Source organism: Petaurus breviceps, unplaced genomic scaffold (genome assembly GCF_028583685.1).
Source record: "Petaurus breviceps papuanus isolate PSGF00001 unplaced genomic scaffold, PetGlider_PUasm1.0 90865, whole genome shotgun sequence".
NCBI lineage: Eukaryota > Metazoa > Chordata > Mammalia > Diprotodontia > Petauridae > Petaurus > Petaurus breviceps.
Window position 1 is genome coordinate 8,845,810 of NW_027187367.1, and position 20,730 is coordinate 8,866,539.

Consider the following 20,730-nt stretch of genomic DNA (forward strand, 5'->3'; position numbering starts at 1 on the left):
GAGAACAAGGTATGTTCTCACATAAGGTGGAGAACCAGAAAAGAAAAATGTCATGGAAACTTTAGGACAAGAGAAAGTAACCAGCAGAGGAGGGTGGTCAACTCTGTCAAATGTTAGAGAGATGATAAGTAGGAGGAAGGACAGTAAAGAAGTCATTAGATTTGGCAATTAGAGATCACTGGTACATGGAGAGAGCAGTTGCAATTGAGTGATAAACACTGAAGCCAGTCAGTGAATCTACTATGAAGAGTTTAGAAGAGAGTGAAAGTTAAGGTAAGGTACCTGGGCTTTTGTAGTGACTTAAGAAGTGAAGCACTTACCTGAGAGCTGGGGAAGGGGATGCCTTGAGAAGATTGCAGGAAAGGAGTAGTTTGAAATAGCCATTAGGGAGATGCACAATGATATACAGTATACCCAATTAAGGAGGAGTAAAAGGATTGCCTTGATACAGGGATGGATACAGGGAGGGTCCACTTAATTAGATAACACAAATTTGTAATGGATCCAATTAACACAATTTCCTGACTTCTCATTCTGTTCAGTAGCAGGTATAGGATTAGAGGAGCCAAGCGGTAAGAGTAATCCAGCACTGAGGTTTAGCAAGACATAGGTAGTAACAGAACAAAGAAGTAACACAAGATTCAAGAAGAGAGGATAATACAGAATCAAGTTAAACAGAAGATGATGAGGTCTGGCCTGGTAAAGAAGCGTGTGGTAGACAGACTGCATACTGAAATGATAACAAAAAAAATTAATTCAAGAGGAGTAAAGCAAAATAGAAAGACACAAAATGGTTATCAGATAAGGTAATTCTGGAGATCTTGAACATGGAAGTAGAACACTTATGGGTGATAACCAGATCCCTACGTGTAGCTGAGGGGAAGTGGAAAAGTAAGTCTTAGGAGCTAGGTAGATTGAGGAATTTGAAGGTTAGGATATTTGAGTGAATATCAACATGTTTGTTGAAGTCTCCTAGTATGAGGGCAGGAGTTGGAACAAAAAAAGAGGTGAATCAGGTTGAACTCACTGAAAAAGCATCAAGAATGTCCTAGAGATTGGTAGATAACAGCTATCAGAAATAGGATTGGGTGATACATAGTCAACCTCAAAGTGACAGTGGTAGAGTCTAGTAGAGGTGATGAGCAATAAAGGGTATTCCAGCTCTACCTCTACCTATTAAGTTGGAGAATATGAGGGAAGGTACAAACAGTACTAGAATGGAAGACCAAGGGGTGGCTAGCTGGTGCAGTGAATAGAGCACCAGACCTGGGGTTCAGGAGGACCTGAGTTCAAACCCGGCCTCAGACACATAACACTTACTAGCCATGTGACCTTGGGCAAGTCACTTAACCCCAAATGTTCTGTCTTCCCCCCTCCAAAAAAAAGGAAGACCAAAAATGTATTGTTATTTAGGGGGAGTCTGGTCTCATTGGGAGGCAAAAGATGAACAGAACATGATATAAAGAGGCCTAGAAAGAAGGAAATTCAATTTATTATAGTATGAGAATTCCAGAGGACACTACAGAAAGAGTGGGGAGATATATAGTGGAAGACTAGAGGACAGGAACTGAGGTGAAAAGGGATGAGACTGCAGAAAGAAAGGTTTGGGTAGAGGTGGGGGTAGAGAATTTTTCCCCACAATCTGGAATTCAGTTTCACAAGGACCACTGAAGAATGGATGAGAATAGCTCCGATGACAAAGGTAGGAGAGTATATATAATGTTCTCAATCTTGACCCACTTCAGAGTCTCAACTATGTCTCTACATGTGGTACTTCTTGGACTCAATAAAGTAGGCACTCTGAAGGCAAGGGAAGCAGCAAAGTGACCCCTGTTCAGCACACACAGGATGATGGCAACTCAAAGACAAAGCAAAGCAGTTCAAATCTTATTTGGCTTTTGTTTTCTTTGCTAAAAAAATAATTAGGAGGAAGAGTACAAAAAAATAGCTAACAAGGATTTGAAACCTAAGATAAATGGAAAAAAAAAAACCCAATAATCTGCTATCCTTGATGAGTTAAAAAAAGAATCACCAAAAGCCCAGATGACTCATAATTTAAGGAATTAGAAAAAAATGGCAGATGTGACTGCTGAGCCAGTGTCAAGGACTTTTGTAAGATAATAGAGAATGAAAAAGTACTAAGCAGTACTGTTGAAGGAAAAATGTTTTCCCAATATTAAAAAAAAGTAAAATAAAAGGGAAGAAAAGGGAACCTACAAACTTATGGGCCAGTTAGCTTTACTATGATTCTTCAGAAAATTTCAGAATATACTTTTAGGGAGGCAATTAACTTTCAGAAAAGGAAGCAATGACATAAAAAGTCAGCATGATTTCAACAACAGGCCAGGTAGTGATCAAAGGTCATGAACAGTTTTCAACAGAACTGCAAACTATAAATGACCATATAAAAATGTTCCAAATCATTAATGTTTTCACCTCACACTACAAAAATGAGCAAAGATGACCAAAAACAATTTTTAAAATTCCCACCATTAACAGGAAATGTTGGAAGAGCTATAGAACACTGGCACTGTTGATGGGAGTTCTAAACTGGCTTTCTTACTACTCTAGATAACTTGGAATTATGTGAGAAAAATTACTAAACTGTCCACACTCTGAAATAGTGCTCCCACTACTAGGAAATACCCTAAGGAATTCAAAAACAGAAAAAAAAAGGTCTAATATATACCAAAGCAAAGAACTAGAAACAAAGCAGATGCCCATCAATTAGGGAATGGCTGAATAAACTTTGATATGTGAATACAATGAAGTATTACTGTGTAATAAAATATGAATGAGGAAGAGAAACAAGGAAAGACTTATGAACAAATCTAGAGATAAATAAGCAAAGTGAAAAGAGTATACAGCACTACAACTACATAAATGGAAATCACAAGAAAATCAAACTGAGGGGCAGTGGATAGAGCACCGGCCCTGGAATCAGGAGGACCCGAGTTCAAATCCGGCCTCAGACACTTACTAGCCATGTGACCTTTGGCAAGTCAATTAACCCCAATTGCCCCTCCAAAAAGCAAAAAAATAAATAAAATTAGGAAAAAAGTTTCAGTGCATTAAATATGGGCTAAGTACTCTCTTTGGAAATGCTTCTTCTTTGTCTTTCTACTATCCAGAATCAGTCATGTGATTTTCTCCTGACGTAATCTTTGTTTATCTTTTTTTTTTTGAGGGCAATTGGGGTTAAGTGACTTGCCCAAAGTCACATGGCTAGTAAGTATGTCAAGTGTCTGAGGCCAGATTTGAACTCGGGTCCTCCTGACTCCAGGGCCACTGCTCTATTCACTGCGCCACCTAGCCACCCTGATCTTTGTATATCTTGAGCTTTGAAGAAAAAAATCCATGAAGCAGTTGTTGCAACCAGCAGCTGCAAAGATAGTGTGTGAGATACTAATCTCTCATAGAAACTACAACTTTTTTATTGTTTTACTTTTTTTATGTGTTAAATAAATCTGATCAGAATTATTAAAATAAAGATTTGGGGTATGGTCTAGAGTTATTCAAAATTTTTCACATTCATGGAAGTCTTGCATCCCTAACCTCTATAAATGTTGAGTGACAACTGTAATAATAACAGCTAACATTTATGTATCACTTACTATGTGCCAGGCACTGTGCTAAACATTTTACAATGTTTATCTCATTTGATCCTTATAAAAATCCTGTGCAAGAGAGATGTTGTTTTTAACCCCATTTTACAGTTGAGGAAACTGAGGCAAACAGGTACCTTGCCTAAGATCACACAACTACTAAGTATCTGAAGGCAGATTTGAAATTATGTCTTCCTGAGTCCAGGTGTATGGCTATAACCACTTTGCCACCATTTAAAAAATGTGACATCTAATTCAATCAAACTAAAGTGAAAAAACACAAGAAACCCTTCTGCAAATGTCTAAAAAGTGAAAACTAAATTACTTTATGATTGCTATTTTTTTTTTTAAAGCAATTGGGGTTAAGTAACTTGCTCAAGGTTACATGGCCAGTTATTTCTGGGTGTGGTGCTAAGTATCAGAGCCTGGATTAGATCCCAGGTCATCCCGACTCTGGGGCTGGTGCTCTTACTCACTGAGCCACCTGGCCGCCCCTATGATTGCTACTATTACAGAAATAAGATAGTATTTAACAAAGAAAAGTTAGACCCTCTAAGAAATAGTCCAAGAAAACACTGTGGTTCAATGCAAAAATATGACAACTTGGGATCAAATCTGGACCTCTAAGATCTTAGGCAAACACTTTACTTCACATACCTGTCTGCTTATCTGTAAAATGAGAGTGTTAGACTTAATCTTTAAGATGCTTTCCACTTCTAAACATTGTGATCTATGAAAACCATTAAAACAGTCACCCCTAACCTCCCTATGGATTAGGTGAGCTCCTAAGGTTCCTTCTACTCCTAAAATTCCATGATGCCTATATTACATGTAATGGAGGTCTACATAGCCTCCATTATTAAGTTTTTTTAAAAAAACAATTACCTTAATATTACATAGAATGATTATAATTATTCTCAACTTTAACTAAGCAAAGTCTTGAAGACTATAATCCTCAAGGACCAGAGAAAACAAGATAAAGAGTGATTTTTGGAATAAAAGAATAATATAAATAATATACACCAGTTTCTTCTCATCTAAAGGCACTAAAAACCAAGAAAAAAGTGAAGAGAAATAAATGTTCTTAGCACAATAGATGTTTACATAAAAGTACATATATTTTATATGTCTGTTTGGCATGGCTATTAATCTTCTATTAACTTCCTTGAGGATGGAGACTATAACTTTTGAATTCTGTATAGTACCTAAAACATTATGTGATAAGCAATATATTAATAATAAGCAATATATAGCATAGCACATTAGCACACTTCTTTTGCTTATTAAGTTAATTTTAAATCAAATTATCAAGGTAAAAGAGAATAAATCTACCACACAGCGAGGAGGGTAGTTTATCCTACTCTAAGCTTATTTTAGCTCTATATTTGGGGGCTATTTAAAAGATGCTGCACAAGTAAGTTCTATGAACAATGACAATAACTTCACCTAGGGTTACATGATGACAGACTCACCTCCGTAGTAGAGTCCTGTAGCAGTGCACATACGCCACTGTCCCTGATACATTCCTGCTATGCTGGGACTGCACATCTGGACGCTGACATCTGCAATCTCTTGGGGTTCTAATGATCTCACCATCACCATGTTCACATGTCCAAATTGATCTCCCCCAACATACTTAAGACAAACCCCTGGTGGCCAGGCCTCTGCTCCTGAGTTCAAACAAAAAAAAGAATGTTAAGACATTAGTGATTCCATGGTTGGTACGGCTTGAAACATGCCTACAACCCAAAATAACTGCTCAATCTTTCTAGTCTCCTTCACAAACACAAGTTATTTCCTATTACTATATCATCTCCACAACCAGCCAGAAAGAATAAGCATGATAGTAAATAATCTCAGATCAATACAAGAGTTCGCATCCTCAAGAGGACACACAAGCAGAAGCAAAACGAGTGCTCAAGAATAAAGAAATCAACAGCCTGACAAGCCCAGGATATGTCATCACAATCAACTGCACTAAAAAACCGCAGGTACAAAATGTTATCAAACCACACTGTTAATCTTTGGTGGCTTCACTTACTATTCAAGTTATTGTATGGTCTTCAAATTCTTAAGTTGCCCCTAAAATGAAACTATCATTTTGCTCATCTTTGATTCTTCAATTTACTAACTATTCTGATTTGCTGAGGGGCTGGGACAACCAAAGTCACACCCATACTTCCCATTTAAATAATTGTTATTGCTTTTATTCCTTTCCTGTGTCCTCTAAGTAGAGTGATCCTAGGCAGAAATGTGACAGGAGAGCCAAATGGTAATTCTACATTCTTGGAGTCTAGTGCTATTGTTCTGGCAACCAGTGTAGATGCTCCTACTGCCAAGCTGTACTGAGAGATCCTGGAGGGTTCAGCCAACAGTCCTCAAGGCTATGCTACAAATAACAACAATTTAAAAAAAAGCTTTGGCAAAGATCCTCTGAAGACACAGAAACACAGAGCTTTTAGAATATATTTTACTTATTTACAAAGCATCAATTTGGTAAAAAATTCAGTCACAATATGACTGACAAGAAGCTTCCCTGTGACCAAAAGCCCTCTCCATCCTCTCCTGTGCTTTACTCTGTTTTTTCTTCTGGAAAGTAATTTTATATATGCTGAGTCCGAGGCTTATGTCTCTAAGGAAGCAATTAATTATAATGATTGGGAGTTATCGCAGCAGATTAAAAGCTTTGGACCTAGGCATCCTATACAACAAAAATTAATTATAATGATTGGGAGTTATCGCAGCAGATTAAAAGCTTTGGACCTAGGCATCCTATACAACAAAAAATAGTGAGCTCTAAGAGAAAAAAAGGGATAATGATACCAGTAAACAAAGACTAGATAATTTGGAGGTAAAGAGGCTAGAAAGCTGGGGTAACTTTCAGATAGGTAGTGATAAAAACAGTCAAATCCTAGAGTTACAAGACTAAGGAAAATTAAGACTAAGAGATAATTCTACTTTAATTGGATGGCCTGAGACAGATCTAATTTCCTATTCTTATTAGAAGAAGGGGGACCTATCTTAGATTAGGAGGTCCAGAAGCAAAATATGCCTGATATGAGATGATTAACTTAGAAAAACCAAGAAGAGAAACTATTACACTGGAAATAAGATAAATTTTGAGGGGTAAAGAAAAATCTAGAACAAGGAAAATTACTAAAATATCTAATAAGGAGATAATGATTCTTTACACAATTATCTATCTATCTATCTATCTATCTACCTATCTATCTATCTATCTATCTAGATGGCTTATACTCTGAAATTCCTCAAATTGTAGTGATTTTTTTTCAATGACTGGTTTAGTTTGAGCACTGAAAAAAGGTACAGAGTTTTGGACAAAGAATGAAGTTCCATAGTCTTAACCCAAAGTAGAGTTCCTCCCTCTTCTACACCAAATCATAAGTGGTAGTGGAGGATGTAACTAAAGGAGAAAGCCTCTTGTAGAGATTAAAAAAAATTTTTTTGATGTGTCTCCTTAAGCAAAAATTGTGCTAGTCAAGCTTCTTTGCTGAATAGAAGACAAAATAATCAGTGACAGCACTACAGCAAATACACTAAGAACATACACAACTATTTTTATTTCTACTATATTATACAGTACATTTGTTGCCTGTCAAGGATATATTCAGGAGGAGAAAAGTAGTTGATGTAAAACAATTTCAAGGAAAAGCAGCTAACTAATCCTGAACACACAACTAGGAAGTATAAGAATACAGAGAATCACAAAATGGGTATTCTGTTTTGGGTAATTTTTAATTCAACCCTAATAGTAGCGCAGTTCACAAGAAAGCTCAAAAGAACCTAGAAACTTATCCTAGCTAGCAAACAATTTCTGTGTACAAAGGTGACACCTGTTTTAGAATACAAGCTTATTTGTAAGATATTACACCAAGGAAAATGACAAAAGATTATAAGCAGTGCCACTTCAAAAGTAGTAAAAAGCAGCTGAGAAAAAAAGAGATCTTGGTATAAAATCCATTTAAGCTGGCTTATCCCAAGAATATATGAAAACGGACGGACACACGGACACACGGACACACACACCCCTCTGCATGTATATAACCTATGCCATATTGGTCATTTTTGCTTAACTATTTTATTGTATGACAAGGAAGGTCACAAATGTATTTTCCAGCACAGTGACAGCCAAATTGAAATGACATAAAAAATAAAAGGCATAATTTTTTTTAATTTAAGTAAACAAGAAAACATCAGTAATTATTGACCCACAGACTTGCTTTCTTTGCATTATATATTTCTTTCTTAGCTATATAAATTTTTTTTATGAAAATGGCCTGTGCACACTGAATGCAAACTTCACAAAACCAACAAAAGAGAGGAGTCAGGTTTTTGTATATGATTTTTCACCACAGATGTAATTCATTATATTCATATGACTGAAAGGTGTACAGAATATAAGATATTCCACGGATTTTTTCTAAACATTTGACTTGGTAGAATAAAATACAATCTTGAAAGCTTTCCTTAGACAAAACACCTCTCAGATATGCAGGAAAATTATACAAAATCAAATGAAAGGTACAACTCTAGAGATTATTCTGTCAAACAATATGAGTATTAACCTCAAAACAACATTAAAAGAGGAAGAGAGGATGATATATATGTTTGCTACAGGTATTCACCAATGTCACAGAAGATCCTCTGCATAATAAAGTCTAAACAAAGCTAAAAGCTTAAACTAGACAAAATTAAGTCTCAGCAAAAGGGAAATTTCCTATCGATGGCAAGAGTCTCCAAATCTTCTGTTTGTAGATGACAGTGTGGAAGTTGCATTGATTCCCCCAAACACCATAAGCCTCTTCAGTGAAATCTACAGTGATATATTGGGGGTGGAGGGGAAGGAAAAGGGAACAATTATTTATATAGCACCACTATATGCCAAGCACATCATATGCTAAGTACTTTCACAAATTTTATCTCATTCAATTCTCACAACAATCCTTCAAGACTATCATTCCCTTTTTCAGTTGAGGAACTGAGGAAAATAGAGGTAAACTGATTCACTCAGAATCACACAGCTAATAAATTGTCTGAGGTCAGATTTGAAATCAGGTCTTCCTGACTCCAGGCACAGCATTCTCTCCACTGTGCCATCTAGTTGTCTCTATGAGTGTGGTTCAACCACATATACCAGGGTGAAAAAACAAAGCATATCAAAGACATTATGTCCAAATTATGACATACTTGCTGAATTAATGCATCAATATGTATACCTCAGATCAGTATGGCAAATGAGTAATAAGCTAGACTCAGAACTGAAAAGTAAATAAATTGGGTTAGACTGAATTCACTGAGACACCACACAATATTTTTAAGGATCCCCAAACTGCTCTTGGTTGCAAAAGCCCTTCTCTCTAATAACATTCTTCCAAGGACACTATGCCTATGAATCAATGACCAATAAAATCTCTTAAGATTTAAAATTAGAAATAGCCCAAACAATAAATGAAAAACATAAGTGGATGAAAGCAGGCTATTGTATGTGACGTGACAATTTGGGTGCTGAAAGTGAAATTAAAAGCCATTATTAATAATAAGTATGATAAAAAAAAGCAGAGGGGCTAGACAATCCAAAGTAGTACATTATTACCAACTCCAAAATACTAAAATAACATATCAAAGAGTTCCAGTGTGTTGCAGTTTAAAATTCTGTGTGAAATTATAGCTCTTTCAAAATGCATGCTTTCTTTTTTAAATCAGTCATTCTACAACAAGAACAATCTGGCTAACTACAAAGGTATTTTACAAATGGACACATTTCTAGAAAAACAAAATCACATTTGCATTAATTAGCTGAAGAGATAAAACAACTTTCAGCACTTTCTGTCCAATTGTCAAGAAAATTTTTAGTCACAAGTAACCCTCCCCTCACTCAGGAAAAAAAAAAAACTACTTCAAATAAAAGCAGTCCAATTCTCAACATTCATTAAAAAAAATCTGCTGCACAAATACAGGCCCTGAAAGTCAGGCCAAAAACCAGGAGTTCAGATACCTCATCTACTTTTTGGCATTCTAGCCACTGCTGACATTACTTTCCCAATTAATCTAACAACTGTCTCGCTGTCTAACCATGGCTTTATCTGGACTTTTAAAAACTTAGTCATTTTCCTGAAACACAGTATTAAGCATCCTTAAAAGGAACTCCAAACAGCTTATGGATTAAAAATCAATTAGGGGGCAGCTAGGTGACAGTAAATATAGCACCAGCCCTGGAGTCAGGAGGACCTGAGTTCAAATCCGGTCTCAGACACTTGACATTTACTAGTTGTGTGAACTTGAGCAAGTCACTTAACTGCCTTGCCTTCCCCCCCTCTAAAAAAAAAAATCAACCAACAACAAGCTATAAGATACCTATTATGTGTCAGGCACTGTCCAAGGTGCTAAACTCTAAGGTCATTCACAGAAGCTCCAAAATTTTGAACATAAGCTATAGATTAAAATAAATAAGGGCTAGATTTAATTTTTTGCAAAAAAGACTAATTTTTTGAAAAAGAAAAGTAAATGGCTTCTAAAACGCTGCTCTCATAATAAAGAGAGAGATTAAACTTAGGGTCAAAGACAAATGAATTAGTTTTTGATTGGCTAACATAGAAAATCATCTGTGCTTATAAGGTTTCTCAAAGGAGAAATGAGGAGATGGGCCCAAATTGTAGAACCATTGTGATACTGGAGATAGGGACTAGACTGGTGGTTTCATTGCCATAGTGAGTCTCCCCACAAAGAAATGTCCTCTATAAATGTAAGCAAACACCTTCACTGCAACTCCAAGTCTTAGGAAAGTTGGGGGGCGGGGGAGAGGCGCCACAGGGAACGACTATAGTTTATGGAGAAAATAAGTGACATTGTCAGGGTCATAATTAGTACATGTCAGAGGCAGGACTTGAACATAGATCATCCTGATTCGGAGACCAGCTCTCTATTCAGTGCCTTTCTGATAATACTAAATTCAAAACCAGTATGGAAATCAGCACAGACAAAAGAAATTAAGCAGGTAGAGGGGCTGGTCTCTGAGTCACCAACATCTGGGCTCAAAGCTTTCATTTGATACCTACTAGTCATGTGACCCTGAACAAGTCACAGCCTCCCACAGCCCCAGGGAACTCCCAAATTGTCAAATAGTTACAGGTCAGCACTGGTAGAAAGAGTTTCTCCAAAGGAAGCAGACAAAGAAATTAGAATGGGCTAAGAAAAAAAAGCAGGCTTTGGACAAGAATCTCAAGAAAATTACATAAATCTGAACTTTCCCTCTCCCCATAAGCTACCATGTGCATTACAACTGATGTATCATTCTAAAAAAACAAGCACCACCTATAAAGCAGAATTAATTCAAGTTTCTTACTCATCAACTATACAAGCCTTCAAATCAAGTGTGACTATTTTCTAAAACATGTAAGAAATACTATACATGATGGGTAAGACAGATGAATTCACTCTACTAGTCTTCTGGTTTTGCTTTTTCTTGCCATTTTCCTTAATGGGAAATATAAACAAAAACTAAAGGAGGCCCCACTTTCATAAACTCTGGGTTTGCTCTGAGAGTTCGCAGTTGTGTTTCATCTCACATCAGAACATCTTCCTAGAATTACATTACTGTCTTCTCCACATATTCCAATTAAATTTTGCCCTTTTAAGAAGCTCCATCTCAATCAGTGCTTCTCAGAGTCCTTATTAATAGATTACTTAGCTTAGGCCACTTTACTAGAATTTCACTCATTCAAAGTACCTTCATTAGCTAATTGAACAGGCACAAGAATGGAAGAAGCAAAATCCCAATTCAAATTTTTTTTTTTTTAAAAAGGTCAGTAAAGAGAGATTTCTAGCAGTTAAATATTATTGCTTACTTGGATTCACTATTAACATGGAGCACAGGGCGCTCCCTTTGAGAAGTGTTCTGTGATTTGATCAGATGAGACTCTGGGAAGCCGTTGAGAGCCCCCCAGCTTTGAAAAACCCAGTTGGGTTTGGTATGGATGTAATGGTTGGACAGTTTGGAAACCTGTCTACTTGATCTGTTTCTCTGTCTTGATAATTCTGTCTGTATATGCTGAAGTTTGGGGTGCTGACCTTTTTCCCCTGAACTAAGTAAATGATATATATATTTGACTGACTAAAGTAAGCTTGTTAACCAAAAAAAAAAAAAAAAAACTTCTCTGAATGGTTACCAACTCTCTGTTTCACTGAATGTCTCCTGAACAGATTCCATAATTAATAAAAATAGTTCTTAAAATACAAAAAAAAAAAATGGAGTACAACAAACATTCCTTAAAGTTAGGATGTTTCTACAAAGCGGCCCATTCAATACAATGAAAGTTTGTTTAACCAGATCTTTCCTTCTTTACTGGTTATAGGCAAACTCCTAGAATTTTTCTATATTTTCTCTATATCTTCCACAGAGGGAATAAGACTCCTTGTGCCTCAATACCACTGACAAGTACTCACACCAAAAGAATTTTACAGAATTTACACAATTACCTTTGTGGTCCCAAATGACAAAAACTTTTAAAGGAAAAGCCATTAACTAACACTCCCAACCACCCAGTTTTGCTCAAAAAGATACCTCTTCTACTACACACTAGTAATACCCTGAAGGTGAAGAATAATTAGAGCAGAACTAAAATGGGAAACAGAAGCAGGTGAAGTCACTAGCACACACAAGGCTTCTCTTTCTTTTCCATTTTCTATGTGGAAGTTCAAATATGTTTATATGCTGCCAAGTCACAAGTGGTTGGGTGGAAGGGAGTAGGAGAAGACCTCAATTTCTTCTCCTAGTCAGAGATACTGATATTTTATGGTACTTATCTTTGTTCACCATGGCAGTACAAGAAAATGCTGCACCACGTTTAAGAAGAAGAAAAACAAAGTTACACAATCATATAGCTCAAATTAAAACATTTACCTCTTGGGGCGGCCAGGTAGCTCAGTGAGTAAGAGCACCAGCCCCGGTGTCAGGATAACCTGGGGATCGAATTTGGGCTCAGATACTTAGCACCACACCCAGAAATAACTGGCCATGTAACCTTGAGCAAGTTACTTAACCCTTTAAGTAACTTAAAGTTACTTAAACTCAAGTTGCTTAAAAAAAAAAACATTTACCTCTTACTTTTATTAAATTTTAGTTTAAGGAGAAACCAAAAGTTGTGGGCAAGGGAAGCTCCCTGGCCACACATTTACCGGAGTTTTGTATCCGCCATGTTTTTGTAAATTGGGTGTCAGGAGGTATCGATTCCCCTTCTCCTATGGTAACATCCTCAACAAAGGACATAGAGGGCACGTTGATGTTTGGACTCTCAAAATCATAGTAGGCTCCAATAGCTGCTTGCAGGTTCCTGCAAATCAAGAAGAGAATGCAACACACTTCAGTCCCAGTGGAGAAAAGTCTCCTTTAAGAGAATTAAATCTACCTTTTAGTAAGCTGCAGCAGTTCACTACCAAACCCAAAGGGACAGCCTTCTTCCTCAGAATTTATGACAAATGTTCACATTACTAGAATACATCTTCAGCTCTCATGGCTGTCACCAAAGAACAAAAGAAAAAGTACTTCCATAAAGAAAAGATTACCAAATACCAAGAGAAACAAGCAGAAGCATGTTTCACAAAGGACTCACATTCACAGAAGCCCCAGGACAGGTGAAGTATGGGGTCAGGGGAGAGACAGACAGAATGAGAATCAGAAGCTGTCTATACTTATTACTTTGGGATATGAATAGACTAACTTTTAGAAATTTAAACAACTCCTTGAAAGCCCAATCATATTTATAAAGCACACAATACAGGTTCCAAAATTACATTAACACCAAAGGTTAAAAATTATACAGACTGCCAAAAGAAAAAAAAGGCTGATTTAAGTCATATTCATTACTATTTGAAAAAAAAAATCGAAGAAATGTTGGTAATTATATTTGTTGCTTCATTTCTCATTCTACCTACAACTAGTGGAATCAAGTCCCTTCAGCAAGCAACAATATCAACTGTATCTTTTTCAGCATAGCAATTACATAAGCATCAGCAGGTATGCAAATTTGTAAACACAGCACAAGCCAATGGCGGCAAGAGTCACTATACAATTATTTAACAGGTATAGCATTAACAATAAATTATTTCATGCGAGGATGTTCATCTGCTTCTGCAAATGTTTGCAGCTGAAGAGATTTATCTTCCCTACAATGGCCAGTTTGGTCAAATTTTATGAAATTAATGTCTCTAACATTAGCCAATTTTGACTAGTATTACAACACTGATCACATATATGTTAAACAATTTACATAAAGCACAACAAGACTAAGTTTCAAAAGAGATCCTATTTGCTATTAGGCATTGTCTTCATAACAATTTCCTCTTTGATTGACAATGACAGGTATTTATCAAAAGCAGCATGTAATCCACCCATTACCTCCCATAAACTGGTATATAAGCACACCTGGATATAGTCATCAGATCTTGAAGCACAGATTTTAGAGCCAGTGAAACAGAGTAGAATAGAAAAACAGTGAGAACTGACTTCTTTTCCACAGTGTCTAAACCAAACTATTCTCCTCAAGCTACGTATACCTTTCCACACCTCTTCAAAAGATTTCACTTCATAATTTGTGAAAAAACTAAGGCCATCTGTCACCAGTTCTCTCCTTCCCAATTCCAAACTTCAAAACATCTCAACATCATCCCTCCCAATATCTCATTCCCTTTGCTACAATCTCAGACATGAATAAAAAGCCCTTCTTCTTGCCTCTTTTTACTCATACCTTTGATCCCATCTCCCTTTTCTATCTCTCCTGGGAGCTTGTCCCTTTTTTCTCCTCTATTTCTAATTTTCAACCTCATCTTTTCCTCTGTACCCTTAACCTGCTGTCTACAAATATACCCAGATTTCTCTTATGCTGAAAAAGACTTCACCTGACCCTACCATCCCTCCCAAGCTATACTAGTTCTCATCTCCTTTTCATAGTCAAATTTCAGTCAAATTAAAAAAAAATGTTTAAACACAAAACTCAATTCAAGTGACACTTTTTACATGAGGCCCTTTCCTCTAATGTGCCGTTTCTTTTCACAACCCTCCCACAACTATCTATGTCTTCATTCCTTTACAAGCCCCCAGGACAGGTACCTTCATCCTCCCCCATTCCAGGTACCTTTTATATGCTGTCTTCCCCCATTAAAATATAGTTCCTTGAGAGCAGGAACTGTCTCTTTGCTTTAATTCCCAGTACTTGCACATAGCTGTCACACTTAATGTTTGCTGATAAAGCCTTTTCAGGTCCCCAAGCTGCCTGTCTGTCTGTCTCTCTCCCTCCTCTCCTCACCTCCACCAGAATGTTAGATCCATAGGGACAGAGGCTGATTTTATCTTTATATCTCCAGGTCATAGCACAGTGATTTATACACACATATTAGGCACTTAATAAATACTCGACTGGTACACTCATTTCCAATTATCTCCCAAACCTCTAGCCCAAGTATTTAACACATCTGACCTCCTCCCCTCCTGGATACTCTCTTCTCCCTGAGTTTTCATGACAATGATCGATTGTGGTTCTCTTCCTAACTGCCTGATACTTCTCAGTCTCCTCTCAAGGGTCATCATCCCACACTCCTCCCTCTGCTCCAAGACCACCTATGAGTAGATATACTCCTAGACCTAGCACCCAACCTGTGCCCTAACTTCCCTGTTTCTGTTGAAGGCACAACTTTCCAGTTACTCAGGTCAGCAATTTCATTCTTATTTCTTCACTTTCTTCTCCCTCTCCCCCCACAGCCAATCAGTTAATGAATCTTAATCAATTCAATCTCACTGTTTTTCTCTTATGTATGTTGTTCTCTCCTCTCATACCACAAGTACCTTAGCTCTGGCTGCTATCACCACACATAGACTGTTATAAAAGCATTCCACTGCCTCAAGTTTATTCCCCACCCCAATTATCCTAAAGAGCACATTTGACCAAGTCATTCCACTACTTAAAAAACTTCAATGGGTCTTTACTGCCTCTAGACTACACATTACACATACCTATACTTGACACTAAAGTCCTTCATAACCTGGCTCCAACCTACAGCCTAGTGACACATTACTCATAACTCACTCATATTCTCTGCACTCCAGACAAACTGGCCTATTTGTTGGTCCCTATTACAAAACATTTCATCATCCAAACTCAGAATACTTCATAAAATCCTCTTCCCCTTGTCTGTCTTCGAATTCCTACATCCCTTTAACGTTCAACTCAAGTGCCACTTCTTTCTTTTTTTTTTTAAGCAATTGGGGTTAAGTAACTTGCTCAAGGTTACACGGCCAGTTATTTCTGGGTGTGGTGCTAAATCTGAGCCTGGATTCAATCCCCAGGTCATCCCGACACTGGGGTCGGTGCTCTTACTTGCTGAGCCACCTGGCCGCCCCCAAGTGCCACTTATTTCAAAAGGCCTTTCCTGATCCCCCTAGTTGTTAATAAAAGCAACACACCTCCATCACACTGTATTTATTTTGTAAATATCTATCACTTACTTATCTACAAACATGTTATATCATGCCGCTTCCCTACCCACTCTCCCCCAGCAGAATCTATGCTTTTTGAGAAGTCTGTTTCATTTTGTTTTTGTATCCCAGGGTTTAATGTACAGTAGTATACACATCTGATAAGTCTTGTTTGTTTTTCAATTTGCAATCATTTCTTACAAAAGTTTAATCTTGTTTTATTTTAAAGGAAGTAATATTTCCTGCTGTCAATACAATTGTTTCTTATTTCTATTCCTCCACAAGGTGCCTAAAGAACTGTTGTTTCCTTTCTGTTCCCCTGGCTATAAAATATACTTTAAAGTAAAGAAGCTATTTATGCCCCCAGGCCTGCTGCCAATTCCCTTCTCTGTCTTGTGTCACATTTCAACACTTGGTCCCGACATGAGGATGAGACTCAGAGCACTGCAGGTGGTTAAATACCCTCTAGATGTAAGTTCAAAAACATATTCTTGCTACTCTACTTAAAAAGGTTTGTCCCCCCCATTTGTTCTCAAACACCCAAAGCAAATGAAAATGCTTATTCTTGTAGCTTACAATGCAAGTTGCTGAGCCAAGCAAGGATTAAACCAATTTTTAAGATCAAAATGAAAATGAAAGTAGCAAAGCAGAAGCCTGACAGGAAGAAGCAAGAATGACATAGCAAAATTACTTAAGTTCAGAGTTGAGAGGATTTTTAGCCCAAGCTTAAAATTCTTTAGTAAGGTAGAAAACTCCTCAGTGATCAAATAATTTGTCTTACAGTCTCAATGGGCTAAGCAATGGTAGGAATAGACTCACTCAGGTTTCAGTCCACAAACACCAACAAACAGACCTGCTGCTGTGATGCTCCTTCAAACCTTGAAAAATATATTCAGTTCACACTTTAGTAAAAAGGAAAGAATACTGGACATAGAGTCAGAAGACCGGTTTCAAATACTACCTCCACCACTTATTATCTGTATGGCTATGGGCAAATCACTTAACATCTCTTGGCCTCAGTTTCCTCATCTATAAAACAGGAGAGTGGTGGACTAGAAAGCCTGTAAAGGTACCTTCTAGCTCCAAACCTATGATCCTGTTATACATTGCCAACAAAAAATTCAGCATTAAATAACATTAGCTGACATGATTAAGATTTCCCTTTACCCCTACCACAGATCTTGCAGTAAATAACCCAGAACTCTGGACAGCAGGAAGGTCTGAACATCTAGATTATTTCAGTACTTTCTTTTAAATACTGCTTTTTAGGTTTCTGGACTGCTTCAGGAATGTGGAATCAGTTTTAAGACATTCATCTATTCTTCTAAAGAAGAACAAAAAAAAGAGATCAAGCTCCTGAGTTTTGGGAAATACCTATAATCATCAACCGCCCTCTTATACGGGCGGCTTCCCACATTCTAAGGTTTTGTGGAAGGGGGCAGAAGTCAGGCCCTGTGATCTCACTGGCACAAGAAGTTTCCCTGGTTGACCTCTACTAATGCAGTTCTATAATTTAGGGTCTTAGAGAGTTGACTGGGGCCCTGAGAGGTTAAATGACTTGCCCAGGGACACATAACCAGGATGTTTAAGAGGCTCAAGTGAACCCAAGGTCTTCCTGACTCTCAAGCTAGTTCTTTGTATACTAAAACAGCCTTCCTGGGCCCTAGGATATAAACAATTATTCACTGACAAGTTGCACAACATATATTTCCACCTTTATTAATATCAACTTTTACTGTGGACTACATTGATCATATGTTCCCTGGTGTAATATAATGTATTTTAGTGGCCCATCTATTCAAAAGGCACAAAATTTACAACTCTTGATTTCAAATCTTTCAATTATATGAATCTCTGAAAGCTGAAGTAATGTAGAAGACTGAAGAGCAAATCCTATAAACAGATTGCTTGTCAATCAGGTCTTTCTGGTGGATGAATGAGAATGAATATAGTATGCAAACTGTTGCAACTACAGAATGTATTTTCACAATATAAAATAGCACAAAACCTACATATTATAGCTCTAGAGAAGTCATTTGTATTACATATATATATATATATATATATATATACATTCAAGGAAATCTCCCAAAGAGACTGGGTTAGAAAAGCGTAGAACAGATTAAGGACAAAGATATGAGAAGGTAAGTGGGCAAGAACTATTACTAGGAACCCAATTCTGAATAAAAAAATAATTATCTTCTATTAACAAGCAGGATTTTTTAAGACCCATCGCATCTATTCACACAATTTTAAGTGGCAGATAATGAAACAATCCTTCTGCATTACTGGAAAAACCCTGATGATCCATGTTGCATTGTATTTTACTATCCTCACTTCATGTTCCAAGGTACTTTAATGCAACACCAAAAAAGATGGTCCAACTTAAATGAACTTTAACTGAAGTAGCGTTAAAGGGAGGACCAGAGCAGGAAAAAGCCCCTGCCCATCTTCCAATCTGCTTCACTATGAGATGGAACTGATAATTTACTTGGACTAGAAAAAGGACTGGAGGTTTAGAAACACTGCTCAGGGTTGAAAAAGAATGGGATGCTTGTGAAGATCCTAAATGGGGCTACTATTCAATATGCAAAATCAAGAACAAAAAAGAAAGGTTGTGATAAGTTTGATTAAATGTCTCCTGTGCACACCAGAATTCTCATGCTTCTTTATAGCCAAAACGGATTTCAAGAACTGTTAAGTTTTAATACAGCATGTGACTTGGTAAAAAACTTAAGTTTTTAATGAATCAGATGTCAACTGCATTAAACAATAAGGATTAGACTTTGAAAATTGTATGGAAAAACAAATTGACACACGTTCTGTAGGTCAGCTTGTACCAGCTTTATTCCTTTATCCTAATGGCATTTCCCATCTCCATCTCTCACAAATCAATTTTGAAAAGAAACAAGAACATTTAACCTAAAACTAAGTCTAACATCTCCAGTTATGACAACTGAACTCTAAGAGTTAAAAGATTTCAAACTTCCCTTTTACAATACCATCAACCAAATATTTACTTTGTTTCTACTGTCTGCAAAACACTTCAGTCTTCCAACTCTCAAATCTCCCAGTCTAGGATCCAAGATTCAGAGCTGGAAAAGACCTTAGAAATTCTTATCCAACCCCTTCATTGTATAGATGGGTGAGGAACCTGAGCATCACAGAAGTAAAGTGATTTGCTAGAAGTCACAGGAATAAGTAAATGACAGAACCAGGCACTGAAGCCTTGTGTTTTGACTCCACATCAAGTGCTCTTTCCACCTGTACCAGGCCATCATATCCACTGCATTCTTCGGCAGAAACCACAGTCCCATAGCAACCTTCTCTTATCACCACATGCTGGTGCTGCTGGTTCTTTCTGTGCTTAGACATGCTCTCATCTCCACTGTCAAATTCCATTTAATCTGTAAACCTCTTAACTATCATACAACGGAACTCTCTCCCCACATCTTTTCAGTCTGACTGTTTTTTTCCACTTAACCAAAGCTCTACTTGCCTGACTTTGCTGCTGCTTTCCACAACACTTTCTCAGATACCATTCTTGTCTTGTACCCATATCTACTTCCAGGCCATGGATAATAACTGAAAATTTCCTATATGTCAAATCTCCATCTGTTTTTCAAATCCTTTTTTTAAATCACCCAGAGGTGATATGGGTCAAGAAAATTTTTTTTAATTATCTCAATCAATATTTCATAGCAATAAAAATGGAATGAATCATCATCCTAACAAGAACCAGCAATCTGCAAGGGGCGTAATAAAAATGAGAGACACAAAAAAGTGAAGTCAATAAATTCTGGCAGTACTTGTGCTGGGTTTTGCCTTTATTTTGTGTTTTAAAAGAAAGTATATGTCTGCTCATTCATTTTAGAGACAAAGGAACATAAGATTCCATTCCATATGTGTAACAAGTATAAAAAAAAACTTATTTCCCTTCCATATTATGATCAGTTATTCAACTGAACAATTATTAAGTGTTGAGTGTACAAAGTACAATTTTAAAAGGGAAAGGCTGACAAAGATAGGCAGAAAACATAAACCTTAAACTCAAGAAAGATGGACTGAGAAACACAAATTCTCTATCTTAAGATTTACATCTTCATGTGATCTTATAGGAAACTGCCTTAAAATAAAAAAAACTGAATGGGGTTAAGATTTTTGCAACAGTAGGAAACCATGCAGAAGGCATCTACTTGTTCTTGCCCTAACGGCAAAAAGAAATTAAACTTTATTGTTTATAATTAAATATTGAACTAGGTGGTGCAGTTGACAGAGTGCTAGACCTGGAATCAAGAAGACCCCAGTTCAAATCCAGCTTCAGATACCTTACTAGATGAATAAACTTTAGCATTAACCTCTGCCTCAGTTTCTTCATTTGTAAAAAGGGGAAAATAATAGCATTTACTTCCCAGAATTGCTGTGAGGACAAAATGAGAAAACATTTATAAAATGCTTTTGCAAATCTTAAACCAAGCCCCTACCTGTATCTTGTGTTTCAAATCCCAAATTGGCCATTTTGAGGCAGCTAGTGGCACAGTGAATAGAGTGCTGGGCCTGAAGTCAAGAAGACCTGAGTTCAAATCCAGAAACAGACACTTAGTAGCTGTGTTTCCTGCACAAGTCATTTGCCCTGTT

General features: G+C 37.1%; 1 protein-coding gene across 4 annotated transcripts in view; it reads right to left on the reverse strand.

The window, feature by feature from the left end:
* The window catches only part of ILRUN (inflammation and lipid regulator with UBA-like and NBR1-like domains), a 115,333-nt gene that overhangs the window by 45,744 nt on the left and 48,859 nt on the right, over positions 1-20,730 (reverse strand). For all 4 annotated transcript variants that reach the window (XM_069073489.1, XM_069073487.1, XM_069073488.1 and 1 more), the window contains exons 2-3: positions 12,801-12,955; positions 5,078-5,275 (exon numbers count right to left, since the gene is read on the reverse strand). In XM_069073489.1, coding sequence (XP_068929590.1) covers positions 5,078-5,275; positions 12,801-12,955 — 353 coding nt within the window. The remainder of the gene's footprint in view (positions 1-5,077; positions 5,276-12,800; positions 12,956-20,730) is intronic.